General features: G+C 35.0%; 1 protein-coding gene across 2 annotated transcripts in view; it reads left to right on the top strand.

The window, feature by feature from the left end:
- LOC132863698 (cadherin-10) overlaps positions 1–10,818 on the top strand; it is a 37,682-nt gene extending 26,864 nt beyond the window's left edge. For both annotated transcript variants that reach the window (XM_060896655.1, XM_060896663.1), the window contains exons 7-12: positions 252–505; positions 2,304–2,440; positions 4,422–4,540; positions 4,731–4,839; positions 5,199–5,450; positions 9,709–10,818. In XM_060896655.1, the coding sequence (XP_060752638.1) occupies positions 252–505; positions 2,304–2,440; positions 4,422–4,540; positions 4,731–4,839; positions 5,199–5,450; positions 9,709–10,199 (1,362 nt within the window). In that variant the 3' untranslated portion in view covers positions 10,200–10,818. The remainder of the gene's footprint in view (positions 1–251; positions 506–2,303; positions 2,441–4,421; positions 4,541–4,730; positions 4,840–5,198; positions 5,451–9,708) is intronic.
- The last annotated feature ends 5,591 nt before the right edge of the window (positions 10,819–16,409 follow it).

Raw genomic sequence — 16,409 nt, forward strand, 5'->3', positions numbered from 1 at the left:
AAAAAACGATGCTTCTCATAGACAGACAGGAGAAATGTTATGCAAGAGCATAACATAGTAGATCAGTTTTAAATGTGAAAAGTTCAGGAGAAGCAAATATATATATATATATATATATATATATATATATATATATATATATATATATATATATATATATATATATATAAATTACACCCTTCCAACCAAAGCTGAAAAGACCAGGAGAAGGATTTTATACCCAAACTTCATTCAGTTTCTTTGATTCTCAGCCACTAGATTATGAAAGCAAGAGGATGTACTCACTGCGTGTTCAGGTCATGAACACACACCTGGATCGTAGATTTGAACATCTGGGTCCATTCAGTGACACAGCTACAGTCAGAATCGCAGTCACAGATGTGGATGAACCACCCGTTTTTGGTCGGACCCATTATATCTTTGAAGTGGATGAAGACACACTACCTGGAAGTCCTGTAGGAACTGTAAGTGCCCGTGACCCTGATGCTGCCAATCACCTTGTCAAGTAAGTGACAGATGAAACCTTTCCAAATGTCATATTTATTTATCTATTTATCTAACCTCATACCTGTTTATCCAAACCAAAAAACATACACCAGTAACTCACGTCCTCTTTTTATATTGTTGTATTTTATTTCTATATTATATTTTACTGTTATTATGTTCAGTTACACATCAATAAATACAACGGGTGAACACTACTAATTAAGACTTAATCTTAATTAAGACTTAATCTTAATTAATCTTAGCAAATATCAAGCCAACAAAAAACAACAACAAAAAACAGATCAGAGAGACAGACAGATTGTGAATCAAAATTTTACTTAGATAAAATTCACTACCAGGATGCATTCGCCAGGAGTTTTACATTTGTGTGTGTGTGTGTGTGTGTGTGTGTGTGTGTGTGTGTGTTTGATTTGACCACTACTTTATCTGAAAAAGCGGAAAAGCATCATTGTTGGTATCCCCATTATTGGCATATGCTTCAGCTGATCCAAAGATGATGGTACCTCTGTAGATAACAGAATTAATTTGAGAAAAATTATAAGCATTTTTTTTTAAATTAAACATTGGCTGCTGCTTTTAACAAAACATGTTATTACAATTTCACAAATTTGTCTTTTAAACTCAAAATGTATCCTGCCATAATGTGAGGTTATGCAGCCCAGCATTAACTAAAGCACTGTTTTGTATGTTTGATGGTTTGTTATATTCAGTGACAGTTATAGCTGGTGTAGTGAAGAATATGTGAAATATGAGCATAGCGACACATTTAAAACTGACATGTAATTCTCTATTATAATGTCTCCTCCTGTCTACTATCAAATTTCAGCTTTCAGCTTTTCATCTTTATGTATTTATCTGTATGTGGCTGTGTTGTCTTTGTGTGCATATCATTGGAAAGGTGAAAGAAAAGCAAATTATTCATGAATTCCTTGCTGGTAATTTTCCCATGGAAGTTGAGTGGCATGAGTACAGACATTGTTTATTCCAATATTCTCATGCACCACCCGTTTGAATTCCTTCCAACTTCCGTAAGTCACAAACGTGATTTGAAAGAGCCTGCATTGTTTTTGTTCTGACACACACACACACACACACACACACACACACACACACACACACACACACACACACACACACACAGAGTAAGAAAAGCAGAAAGCTGTCACTCTGGCTCTGTAAAACACATCGTACTACACTGCATGTTTAAATGTCACCAGAATATATGAGTTGACATTGATAAATGGGTCTAAAATGAGGGATTTCCTTGCTTTCTGTCCTGACAAGAAAAGAAATAGGGTACTCAGAGCGATCAGCAATTTAGCTCTTTTAAATGAGACCTAACAAAATGTCACCTTATTAAAGCACTGTCGCTCCCAGGTGAAAAGATTTCCATATCATCATAGCTACCTAATATATCCAGCCGAGAATATCAAATGCATTGTGTAAATACATAAATTATTCTACAAACGCTATGGAAAATTACTGAAGGACCTAGATTTGTGGAAAGCAGTAACTGGCTCAGTCCAAACACTCTTTGCTGTTTTGCTTTTAACATTGATTTGTCCGATAACATATTTTGTTCTAATTGGCAAGTCAAACCTATATACTCCAACATTTATGAATAATAAACTAGTGCCTAAGTGTTTATTTGGCTGCTTCCCAAATGCGAGCCTTCAGGGTCATTAGTAATAACTATATGATGAACACTGCTGCCTGCACTAAAGTCTAAAACTGTGTGTGCTTTCTCCCTCTGCTGGTCTATAATCACTCTTTTTTCTTGCCTGTATTCTCTGAAGATACACCATCGATCGGCACACCGACCTAGAGAGGCTGTTTAATATTGACTCCAACAATGGCACCATCAGCACATTGCAAGCTCTGGACAGAGAGACATCCAAATGGCACAATATCTCCGTCCTGGCCACTGAAATCAGTAGGTTTTCTTTCTAACATCTGAATTGTTATAAAATGAACAGTAACCTACTTAATTGAGAGCAAAAGCAAAGTTTGAATTTGTTTTTAAATTGCGTTGTGCATGTTACGTGTAAACAAACATATGAACAAATGTGTTCAACTTGTTAATCATTTGTCAATGCTAAAAAATGTTTTGGAATAAGTTCAAATTTAATTCCATCTTTAAAATCCTCTTTTTTGCAACATGTATAATTCAGACATTTAGTAGGAGTGTGGCGCAATTCTCAATACTGCCAAATAGTTCGATTTTTTATATTATAATTTCAAGTCAAATATAATTACATTTTAATGTATTAAAATTTTAACACATTCACCACCCACTCAACCACCCACCTAAACACACTCACACACACACACACACACACACACACACACACACACACACACACAAACACATGTCTTGACTTTTGGCAAAAAGTAATAATAAATGTTCATGTCTGTATTTGTACCTGCTTAGAACACATTATCTACGCAATCAGCAATCAGAAAAAATAAATTTAATATAATATGTATAATTAATGAAAATAAAACAATAAAATGTGTGCAAAAGAGAAAGCCCATATGGAATATTTGAGTACCTAAATTTGTCTATTCTTTGATCAAAGACCTAACATAATGTTCTTCAAAGCTTTCCTAATTCATATGCAAGAGACTTAACAAAGGTGTAATATAAAATCTTATACAGAACCCAGGGACATCATCAAGGAACTGAACACAGCAATATGCTAGCGTGGAATCAGAGGACTGACCTTAAAGGCAAGGTTAGGTTTTATAGGTTTTTGAGATGAAAATTACAAGCACCAGAGTGATGGGAGAAAGAAAAAGCACACCAAGCACACTACCCTTGTGTAGAACTGGCTCACTTGTCTTATTAATGATGTGCTGAAGCAGCAGGTTTATTTCTGAATGTATTTAGCATTTTAGTTGCATAAATCCAAGCGTTGCCTCAAAACCCAGTGGATGGTACTCCATCTTGCAGAAATAAATGAGGCATAGAGTTTTTCAGGGCAAAAAGTGCCATATACTTGAGTAGTTCAAATCAGTCAATCAACCCAAAACCCAGTTAAAATGATTCTCACTGACTAAAAGAAAAAAACGTCCCCAACCACAATGAAGTGAAAATGACTTCATCAGAGGTATGGCAGAGTGTAACCATAAAGAATGGCAGTCAGATTTTTGAAAACTTTATTTCAAAGTTCTCATATGCTGCCCAGTTACAAATAGCTTCATGAAATAATGGAGCCATTAATCAAAGAGCTGTGATAAACTCAAACCTTGTATTGATATGGCAGCCTTTAAATGGAAAACACAAAAAACAAACCAAAAAAAACTGTAAAGCAAATCAGAAAATGCAACAAAAACACAACATCGAATTAAAAAAAAATACAACAAAACTAAAAACACATTAGATTTGGAACTACAACAATACTAAAAACACATCAAATTCAGAAATTTAACAAAAAACACATGACAGTATATTTGGAAACATTATCATAATTTACAAGTAGAAAGTTATTGGTGTTATTATTAAACACCACATGCTTGTTACTGATTAGAAATGGCATATAACCGTCACAAATAGTTATTAATCTATAGTATCTATAGTATATAATCGATTAATATAGTCATTAATCTAGTGTAGTAAACATACCAAAACGTACTATTTATTATAATAGGGTAAAATTCTTCTGAATAACTTCACCTTCCTTTAGTCATCAGTTTAGAATCAGTTTTTAGCATTTGAAAATTTTATCTTCATATTAATGCACTGCAATGCTGACAGGTCTTCTAAAATAACATTAGATAAATGCTGCTAATGTCAATAAACATAAAAAAGGGCATGAGAAGATAATCTCAAGCCTTAATAATAATCTTAACACATCTGAACAACATATCTGCCTGTCCATGACTGCTAACACAAACATGTTTCTCACATTCAGGTACATCTCTACAGACTAGAGTCCCTGTGTTTATCAAAGTACGAGATGTAAACGATAATGCTCCCGAGTTTGCCATGTATTATGAGACCTTTGTTTGTGAAAATGTCAAAGCTGGACAGGTACGTGATCGCTATATCAGAATTCACTTTTTCAGCCAAGTATATGATCGTTATTTAAATTTCCGTTATGTCCGTACAGTTTGATATTTGCCCACAATTACTGTGGATACTATAATGAAATGATATAAGTAACTTAAACAAAAACTTTACCAAGAATAATAATATCGCCATATTGTATTTTGTATTTTAGCTCATTCAGACCATAAGTGCTGTGGATACGGATGAGCCACTTGTCGCACATAAGTTTGTCTTCAGCCTGAGCACAGTCAACCCTAACTTTACCATTTTTGACAATGAAGGTAAATATAACATGATGAAATTCTGCAATAAGAAAAAAATCTAAATCAAATTTAATTTGTCACATACACATACAGAGTACGACATGCACTGAAATGCTTTTTACGTCTGTCCGGTATTCTCTTGTTTACTACATTTCAGTATTAACAGATATATGTTTGGCCTTGGTAGTAATATATTCTACATAACATTTTGGTCCATATCAGAAGTTTGAGACAGGTTTGAAACAGGTTTGAGATAAATATTAGCAGTATTGAATTATCTCAGCATAAAGTGATACAACAATCACACGGTTGTTTCCCAGCATTGATAACAGAGACATGGCCATTAATCCTGGTGATTTTGTTTGTTTACTCTCCAGATAACACAGCACGGATATTGACACGCAGGGGCAGCTTCAACCGACACGAGATGAGCTCATACCTGTTGCCCGTGGTGATCTCAGACAATGACTACCCAATACAGAGCAGTACAAGCACTCTGACTGTGCGGGTGTGTGCCTGTGACAGCCGTGGGAACGTGCAGTCATGCAGCACTGAAGCCCTACTGCTTGCTGCAGGCCTGAGCACCGGGGCACTAATCGCTATCTTACTCTGTATCATCATACTACTCAGTGAGTAGAGCTTGTATTAGCAAAACGTGTCCAAAGTATGCATTGTGCTTTTCATACTACTCTAATATTTGACCTTTATTTGAAATAGTCTTAATTATAGTTCATCAGTAACATCAAGAGTAATTTTTTTCTCTGTTCTTTTAAACATTTGCTCAATCTCACTAAATTATATTCACTCAATATCAATTAAAATATGTAACAATCACAATTAATTCTGAAGCCTTTCTTAAGCTTTTAGGTGCTCAAATAGGATTTTGTTCTTTCAAAATGATTAAATACTTATAGTGAAAACTTTTCAATTCTTATATAATAAAGTCCATAACTACCTTTTTTTCAGAAAATATATGGTATGTCAAAACATGCCTTAGTGCATTGGTTACTCAGCTCATAACTGATGATCCATTTGCATTTAGAATGACAGAAAGAACAGAAATAATTGGCAAATTTATCTTTCATTCCTTCTAAGGAGTCCAGTTGAAGACAGTATTGGAAGTGAACTGATGTGTCTCAGATTCTACATTCCACAGATTCTCCAGACTACATTTTTGAGAAACAGAAAGCTTCATTTATTTTAACCATACCAGAAAAATGCTATTTAAACATTCTTTCAGTGTGCAAAGGCTTTAACATGCAGAATCAAGCTCTGCTGTAGATGAACTAAAATGAGCAAAACATGCTTCATAGTGTCAGCAACACACAAGGAAATATCTGTGTCCATTTATAGTATCCACTTTTTTTTTACATTATACCTAGCATTCATCCAGCCTAACAAACATTTAGCATTGGCGATTGATATTGTCAGTACATCATGATATCCTGCTTTAAACATGCCTCAAACTATGTCATTTTATCCACACGCACACACACACACACACACACGCACACACACGCACACACACACAGTGTAACCTCACAGCCAATTTATTGTTGAAGCCATGAACTGATTCTATTTATATCATTCACAAATGCACAACATTTGTTGGTCTGACTCTGGTTCTCAGTATTGTTGCTAAAATGGCGGATTTTGGTATTAATGAAAACTTAAAGCTGGTGCAGTGGTTTAGGAATTTGGGTCATGCGAAGATTAATCACCATATGTTTTTTTTTTTGTCTTTCATTATTAATTGTGTTGTAATTATTACTAAATTTGTTCAAGGGTGAAATTGGATAGATTTTAATTTCATTTTTTCCCCTTTTGAGTGCATACTGCAGTGTATTCATTCATTCATTCATTCATTCATTCATTCATTCATACATCTTCAATATGTACATTATCCTGTCCAGGTTTGCAGTGAATCCGGAGTCTATCCGTAAATACTATGGCTAAGGTGTAAATAAATCATGTTTGGGATGCCAGAACATCACATAACACCATCTATACACACATTCACACATTCATTCACACCTACTGGGAATTTAGAGTAGCAATCCACTGACTGGCATATTTTTGAGAGGTGAAAACAAACTCAGAAGAAACCTAAATGAATGTTAAAAGAACATGCTGACTTTGTAACTGCTTAAAGCATATTTTTAATTATGTATTATGACCAACAGTGCAACTCCTCCATTACTTGTCATTCACAAGATCCACAAAATAGTGAATTTATTGTGGATAAACCTTATTTAAATTATATTATGCACTCATATTATTACAGCACCTTGTTGAGTGATTATTTTGCCCTTATCCAGAGCAATATCCATCTTATTTATACATGTACAGCTTAGCACTGCTGAGATCTGAACCACAAGATTAATAGACCAATGTAGTAAACACCGAGCAACCACATATATGTCAATGCTACGTCAACGTTTAGCCTAGATACTGTATTTGCTTTTTAAGCACTACAGATGTAATCAGATTAAGCAATAAAAAGGCTAAACAATGATTGAAGCAACACTTTACAGTATGAAAAGTATGTCAATCAATATACAGTATGAATGTTATGGTCAGTTTCTTTTGTATGGCCAGTTAAATCTGACTAGAATGCTATGGTTATAGGAACTTTAAACAAACTTTGAAAGAAAACAGAACCATTTATCATTATAGTCTGGGCAAAACCATTAAGCTTGTTGCCAGTTAGATGAGAGGAACCATAGTCATAGAAAATTGCTAATTAGCCAAACCTTATTGGAACACAACAGGGTAGTTGCATCTTTAAATTCATTATATTGTTGTTTTTTTTTTCATAATTTAACTAAAAAAGGTAAACCTTAATAAATGTTGAAAATCAACAGTTCACAGTGACATTTTATCAAGTTTTCTGTGGGACTTTTTTCGGATCTGCATGTTCTACTTTAATCTTTTTTTCTCCTTTAATTTTCTACAAACAATCACAAACTAGGTTAAAAGTAGGGCACCCCATTAAGATGTTACTTCAGGTTATACTTACAGAAAGTCTCTTTTCCTCTCTCTCTTTTTCTTTCTCTCATTCAAAATGCAATGCTGGGAAAAAAATTGTTTTCATTATTAAATGGATGAAATTGACAGAAAGGCCTTTCTGCTGTTGTAAGGCTCTAAGTAGGTCACATGCCCCTGCCATCATAAAACACCACATTTACCTGGATATTCTTTAATGTAGCATAAAAAAGCCCCTACCAAACTCAAAGGTCTTATTTATTTATTTATCTATTAATTTTTGCAGCACTGAGCTAAAATATGCCACATACAGTATATAACCAGAGGCACTTTGTTAGGACATTTTCTCAGTATGCCACTTAACCAAGCATGACTCATGTTTCCGCTGAAGTAATATAATTTGGGTTAGTACAACTACTGAAGCCACTATGTTTGTATCAGGTATTTCCGTGGCCAGGTTTGTAGTATTATTGTTAACCTGTACCCCACTGCCCTGTGATTCATCTCAGGTAATTGTGCTGCTAAATCAAGTGTCCACAGTAGAGAATGTAGGAAAAAGTATATAATAGTGAGTCCTATTACACAGTCATACAGTATAGGGTAATGGGAATATAATCATATGAATGTGAATGTATAGATGCATCAAGTAGAATGTGCAGATTTTTTTTTTTTTGTCATATACATTATAAATTCTGCTCTAGCTCATTATATTTAATAGGTTCTCATCTTCTACTATATCTGCTGAACTGCACTAAGCGTAAAACAGTTTATTGTTGTGCATAGATTTCTGTTTTTATGACACCCTTTCCACCAGTACTTCATTCTTGAGTAGACAGGTGATAGCCCTGATGGTTAAACCTTAGCATTTATGACTCATGAGTGCAATACCATGACATTTGCTCATTACTTTACCTTTCCCTCGCTCCACCGTTTTAGTTGTTCTTTCTGACAAGCTGTCCAATTCACCATCGCACTCCAGCGCAGTAAAAGATGGGCCACTGGGCCATGACAAGAGGCAGCTCCCTCCACCTAAAACTACTCTTTCCACACACTCACCCAAACATACCCTCAACAAGCCCTCACCACCTGTGGCCCTTCAGTCTGGGCATCATGCAGCACACACACATCCTGCGGCGCCTCCTTCATAATTAACACCTGAGTGGGAGGCAGGGGCAATCGCTTCATTTACCTGCTGAGATGAGAGAGCAGCCACTGATCAGGAAATAAAAACAATCTGCCAAGAGGAGCACCTGTTCTCTTCTCAGAGAGAATTTGCTCAGTTGAATTAAATATACAACACAAAGAGTAAAATACAGCAAAACATCCTTATACCTGAAACTTTAATACTTTAAAGTTTATATAGTTTATATCTCCATACAGTACTAAGTGTTTATCAGAGCTAGTTTATGGCTCCTTTCCCATTATTCATGACACATATCATGTTTTGAAACACACTCCTCTGCATCGTCTGCTGAGCCCTACACAGATTTACACAATGCCAGCTCCATTCTTATCTCTTCTCCTGCCCTCTGCCAGCCAGCGGCCTCCGAATGCATTAATAATCTGATGAATTACTAGTTCTCATAAAAGGATGCTTGATTGTTCCCTCTTCTCTTTACTTATTTTTATTTATTTATTTATTTTGTGGCTTAATGACTGTATATAATCCATTTTTACTAAGCATTTTCTCCCCTCTGGTCACTCAGGGTTCGATCACAGCTTTTTCTCTTGCTTGTTGCTATGGTGATCATGTTGGCTTTCAGTCATTTTCTTCATATGTACCACTCTAGCCGATGTTATCACATCCAGTCACAGAATGTTTAGGGGACAAAAAGCATTGTTTATCTCAATGGTTGCTATGGAAATGATAATGTTTTTGTTTTACTTTTCCCGTTTCTATAGTGATTGTGGTCATGTTTGCGGCACTGAGGCGGCAGAGGAAGAAAGAGCCTCTGATCATTTCCAAAGAGGACGTGAGGGACAATGTTGTGAGTTACAATGACGAGGGTGGAGGGGAGGAAGACACACAAGCCTTCGATATTGGCACTCTGAGGAACCCCGAAGTCATTGACACAAACAAGATGAGGCGTGACATCATCCCAGAAATGCTCTTCCCCTTCCGACGTGTCTCACCCATTAAGAACAACGCAGACGTGAGGGACTTTATTAACGGACGTCTTCAGGACAATGATTTGGACCCCGCGGCACCGCCATATGATTCACTGGCCACTTATGCCTATGAGGGCAATGGTTCGCTTGCAGAATCTCTCAGTTCACTTGAGTCTACAGCAACTGAAGGGGATCAGGATTTTGATTATCTTAGTCAGTGGGGGCCACCATTCAAAAAACTTGCAGATATGTATATAGGAAAAGAGATTCATAGAGAGACTTAAGGTAATGTTGTAACACTGTCCTGAGTATTCTGACTCATCACTCCATGAGCTTACTTACATCACTCAACTGTACCCAATTTTACCCAACTGTATAATCCACTTAGATTCAAGCAAGACTTTAAAATCAAACTCAAATGAATTGGGAGATTTGTTTCAAAAATTTTTTTTCCTCCTCTCATTCTTGATCTACTTCTTCTCATTATTCCTATTCTCTCTGTTTTATATTCCATAAAGATGCCTTTGAAGTTTAGGAATTTGTTGTGATCGATGGTGTGAATAACGTGTTTTGTATGTACGAACAGTAATAGCAGCTTTCTATACTATTGATGTTTACTGCAAATAAATGAAAAACAATCTGATTATTAGCTTAGCTTTTATTGCAAACCATATATAAAATAAATACATGTAAACTATTTGGTATCTTTGGTTAAAAGGCAGTGTTACAGTGGAAGTTTTTTATTGGTTCAAAGTGTCAGTGTGTGCATTCATCTCAGCACATAGAATTAGATCCTGTACAATGAAAAGTGTAATCTTGTAGAAACCTGGTCATACAGTCTTCATTCTGGTTGAATGCTGTCATATTGTTTTATACTGTATTTATATTTTTATACTTATTTTGATAATAAAGCCTTGAAAATCTCATCTGTGTTTGGATTGACAAGTTATACCAAAGATGCTATGTAATTCTAATATTTCGTCTGACACTTACACTAGGACCATATCTATCTATCTATCTATCTATCTATCTATCTATCTATCTATCTATCTATCTATCTATCTATCTATCTGTCTGTCTGTCTGTCTGTCTGTCTGTCTGTCTGTCTATCTATCTATCTATCTATCTATCTATGATGTGTAAACTGCTATTTTGTATTATGTTTAAAATGGAAAAAAAAATAATATTATATATAATATAATATAATATAATATAATATAATATAATATAATATAATATAATATAATATAATATAATATAATATAATATAATATAGCTGTGTGCAATTAGTTATTAGATTACCATAAACGTGAGAGTGACTGTGTGTAATGGGTCCATCCATGGCTGAATTTGAGTCTGAAGACTCATAGTTGAGTCCTTTTGTGATATGACAGGAGCAATTCAATAATTCTTAAAGATATATATTTGTTATAATAAATTTTCTGTTTATTTGATTACAACTACAATTCTCTCTAATCTATTCACACTGCATTTCATGTTAAAAATCTAATTTAAAAATACTTTCACAGGCATTCTCAAGAACTTTAATCCACTGATTAATGCAAAAGAGGGGTTTATGTATATGCCTGCGCATGAGGGTTTGTTTTCATTCCTTTGTAAGATCATATTTCATCACCCCTTTATACACTGGTGGATGTCTCCAGATGATTACCAACTGGAGCAGATTTTAATTTGCACTTTAAATACATGGACATGTGCCAGAGTAGCAGGGTAGTGGTTTTGAAAGAGAACAGAGAAAAGTATAATTTTACAAATTGTGCTTTATAGATTTTAATCTACATGAACAACTTGAGGATAAATGTGATGTTTAATGTTCTGAAGATTCTGGTAGAGGGAAAACAATACAGTTGAGAATTGAGGATAGAATTTAGCCTTTGGAGACCCATAATGGTCCATTATCCATTGCTGAACACCATTTTCACAAGACTTACTGCAAACGTATGTATTTATTTTAACGTATGTTCAAAGAATTCTATTTCTACTGATTAACATCTTGTTAGATAGAACAACTGCTTGGGGTATTAGGAGCTTTCTTAGTCGACATAAGAAAAAGTAAAAAATACATAATTTCATATTTATTTCCAATTAGTTCATTGGCTACTTGATAGAAAAATTTCTACTTAATAGAAAAACATGCATCTGCACATTCATGCATTTATCCATACAGCTAGTCAAGTAGTAGAAATGCACGGAAATGAATGAATGAATCAACCAATCAAAGAGTTTGGTTAGACCTCATTAAAGATAAAAAAAGAATGGCCAGATTGGTTCAAACTGATTTCAAAGCCTTAAATAACTACTTTTTTACAAATGTGGTGAGCAGAAAAGCAAAATCGAACCTTAAGATGGATGGGCTACAGCAGCTGAGGATCACACCACATTTCCCTTCTGTCAGAGAAGAGCAGCAATCTGAGCACAGTGAGGACAGGAACACCAAAACTAGACAGATCAGAAAAATGTCACCTGGTTTAATAAATCTTGGTTTCTGGTTTGACATGCATATGGCAGAGTCAGAATTTGGCAACAATAGCGTCAATCAATGGACCCAAACTGTCTTGTGTCACCAGTTCAGGATGGTGATGTTAGTCGTAATGTAATGGTGTATGGAGCACAGTCTTGCCACAAACTTGTACACAGATCCAATCTATGCCATGTGCATCCCTTTATGGATACAATTTCTGTATCGTATAATGGCTTGTGCATCTTATATTGGCTAGTCCAATGCAATGGAATATTTCCAACTTGTTTTGAGAGCAACTGGTCCCACAAAGTAACAATATGGTGTTTCTTTATGAAGGGTCAGTAAAAATCCAGTGATTTTAATATAATAGTAATTTTATAGAACACAAAAATGTTTCCCACTTATTCTGGCTTTGACGTCTTTGAATTATGAATGTGACCACAGACACACACACACACACACACACACACACACACCTTAATATACAGTCTTTGACACCCATTGTTATGCGGTTATGCGGTTAAGCGGTTATGGCATGATTTCTACATTATTGATTTATTAAAACACATTTTCTTTTCCAAACATTATTTTTCATTAATTATTAATTTATTTTTTGTATGTGAGTGAAGTGTGAAAAAAGGTATTATGTAATACACCACTTTTCAAACAAAAAAAAAAACATAATGATGGCTGTTAGGTTTTACCTGCAGAAAAAAAGCAAGTGTGACCGTTGTGTTTCCAGAAGAAATGTTGCAGATTCTCATTTTTAGATGCACAGTATATCTTATGTTGTGGAGGTTTTTGAGAAAATAAAGTATCCCACTGCTAGGCATGGGCAAGAGTAAAAAGGTTCATGATTTATTTGTACTGCTGATGAGCATAAAGGATGGGCCGCGATAATTTGTTACACTGAGTTTTATAAACATGATTAAAACACAGAATCTGAAGAAAGGAAATCATCTACCATTGGCTAGATGGACAACACCTGATCATCTCCTGATCAGGATAATCTTACCCTTACCAAGGTCTACCTAGAGTTGTTTATGAGCCAATTCATCTCCAGCTCATACTGACCCTCTAATATGTACCTGAGTTTAATAATGCATTTTAAAATGAGTTACCAAACAAAATATTGATTTTGTTTCTTTGCCTTCAGTGCTCTTTTTAGTATATATATATATTTTTGCGTGTGTAGAAAATGTAGAAAAATAGAAAACCTTTCATTTCATTATTTGCATTGCAATGATTTCACAAATTTCAAACTTGTGATTGTGAAGAAATTGTAGGAATTGTAAGAGGAGAAGCCAGCAGTCAGATAAAACGTGTTTCAGGATGACCTAAAAGCAACAGGAAAAGCACTTTCACAGAGAACAATAAGCAATGCAGTGCACCACAAGCAACCCCATTCCTACACTCCAGGAACAACTCCTCTACTAAAAAACAAGCGCTTAATGCAAGCGTAGAAGCATGTATACAAATAAAAACACTTTGGAGCAATATACTCTGTTCAGATGCTATAAAAATATCACTTTTTTCAATAATTCAGTGTGTTGTGTTTTTAGAATATAATTTAAGATTGCATGTAAGGTTCCAAGAACATCTTATTCACAGGGAAGGTGAACTTAGTGGGAGCATGATACAAGGGGCTACAGTACTTCACTGCAAATAGTACCGGGCCATTACATGTCATTGAAGGAAAATGATTGGAGTAATGTAACTGAAACATATTAAAGAAAAATTCAATCCCAGTGGTCAAGAAATTAAATCTGTGGAGAAGATTCATTTCAACAAGACAACGACCCTAACCGTACAGCCAAACAACTTGAGAAGCCAAGACAATCTGCTGGCTTGAATTCCACTGAAATGTAATAGAGGGTTTTGAAACTGTGAGTCCATCAGTGGGACCATCATAGCCCTGGTGAATTGAAGACAATTTGGCACCCATATGTGGTTTTCTAGAATGTCTTTTCATGTTGTATCTTTTAGATTTCCCTTTACTGGAAATAAGGGGCTCAAATATGTTCCAGCATGACAAAGTGTGTGCTCTAAGTAAGGTTCATACAGACAAAGGATGGTGTGGAAGAACTTGAGTGGCCTACAGAGAACCTTGACCTCAGCACCATCATTTCTGAACACTATTTTTGTCATTAATTAGAAAGCCCATTGTGTGCCAGGGGCTGTTCTTGTAGCTGCATGGGCAAACATTTCCTCAGACACATAACATCTACTGAAAAAGAGGCTGTTATAACAGCAAAATGGGCACCATCTTTGGAACAGGATGTACAACAAGCACATATTGGTTTGATGGTCAGGGTTCAACACACTTTTGACAATATAGTGAATTTCTCCTTACTGTATATGAATATAATGCAATGTGTATTAACAGCACTTACACTTTTATTCTACTTCCATTGGTGCTACTGGTCCCTCTGGAAATTTGCCTGCTACAAGCACTCTGTTAACATATCCAATGTCAGAAGAGAAATGGGTAAACAGGGGGCATAGGGCACAGCTGAAGTGAAGTTGTTTCTGATCGGATCATTGCTACAAAACTGCTTCATTGTGCCATGTTCTCTGGAGACCTGGTAGGTATGGCTTTAAACTTGTGGACAATAAAGAGTGCAACTATCAGAAAATTTAATGCATCTCACAATTGTCTTATTCTACTTAATCCTATTTTACTCTACATCCTATTTAATGTATGTTCTTCATCTAATAAGGCTTTTATTTTAAATGAACTTAGACCTCTTGCTGTGTACTGGATACTTGGCTTAAAGTTGGTTAGAATAGTCAGGTTAGCTAGGTGGTGGCCACGTCCTCATACGATCGTTCAAACTGAGTTTTCTGATTTATTGTCAGTTGTCAAATTCGACATTTTTAATACATTTGCTTCACAGTTCATAAACATTGTTGAATCATTTCATCTTTTACATGTTTTATCAAACAGTTTGCTCCATCATGTCAACAATTAAAGCAGTTAATCATATTAACCATTATCTTGGGTGAATGGTGAAATACACATTGCTTAAAACAAGATTACAGAAGCATTGTAGGAAAATGGACACAAACAAAGCTGCAGGTTTGTTACCTACACTTGGAAGCTTTATTGGTTTCCTATAACCCCAGGGTTTGGGAGGCAATAGCATCTTGTTTAGTAAGTTAATTCCTGCCAGTATACAGAACTAACAGTTTTTTATTGTCTACTCTAGATCAATTTGTAAACAGTGTTCCATCTGCCACTACTGTTTGCACTATTGATTGTGAACAGTTTTTAAAGTTAATTTTTCCTTCTTTATTTGAATGTCTGTGTTGGTGTATCTCAACTTACTGTACACTTACATTTGACACATCACAGGGCTGAAAGCAGATGCCAGTTTTTTTATTTATATTGCTGAACAAACTAATAACAGGAACTGTGATCAAAAAAGCAAAAACAAATATAAATATACGATACTCAAAAAGTAGATAAGAAACTTAAATAAGGTGACCACTGTGCAATCACTGAAAACAGATCAGGTGAGCACAATGAACAAAGGAAAATGAAACCTATAACTGAGGAAGACTTCCCTCTGGTGGTCTGGTAAGAAAGTGTCCTAAACAACAGTGACACACTGCTACTTTGGCTTAGATTAATTTAGACAGAAGGCTACATTTAATATGTTCTAGCTGTTACAGTGTATGCCTGTATTTTGATTTATTTTTTGTTTACTTAATTAATTTATGTATTTATATGTATTTATTTTTTGAAGGATAAGAATGTGATATTTGGGACTGTCTGTGCCACCTAGTTTTGAATTAGTTTTAAATTTCAGGCTATGAAACTTTGAATTTGAAGTTAGCACATGCTCAGTTTCTTCTGAATAAAACTGTGAATGATGCATCTTTTTTATATGAATAATTGTGCAAATGAAATTTAGACAGAGTAATCAAGCGTATTGAATGACATTTAATGCATTAGAGAGATGTCTATAATGATCTATAATGATGTAAATCCTTAATGCAGCCTCATCAT

Source organism: Tachysurus vachellii, chromosome 2 (genome assembly GCF_030014155.1).
Source record: "Tachysurus vachellii isolate PV-2020 chromosome 2, HZAU_Pvac_v1, whole genome shotgun sequence".
Classification (NCBI taxonomy): domain Eukaryota; kingdom Metazoa; phylum Chordata; class Actinopteri; order Siluriformes; family Bagridae; genus Tachysurus; species Tachysurus vachellii.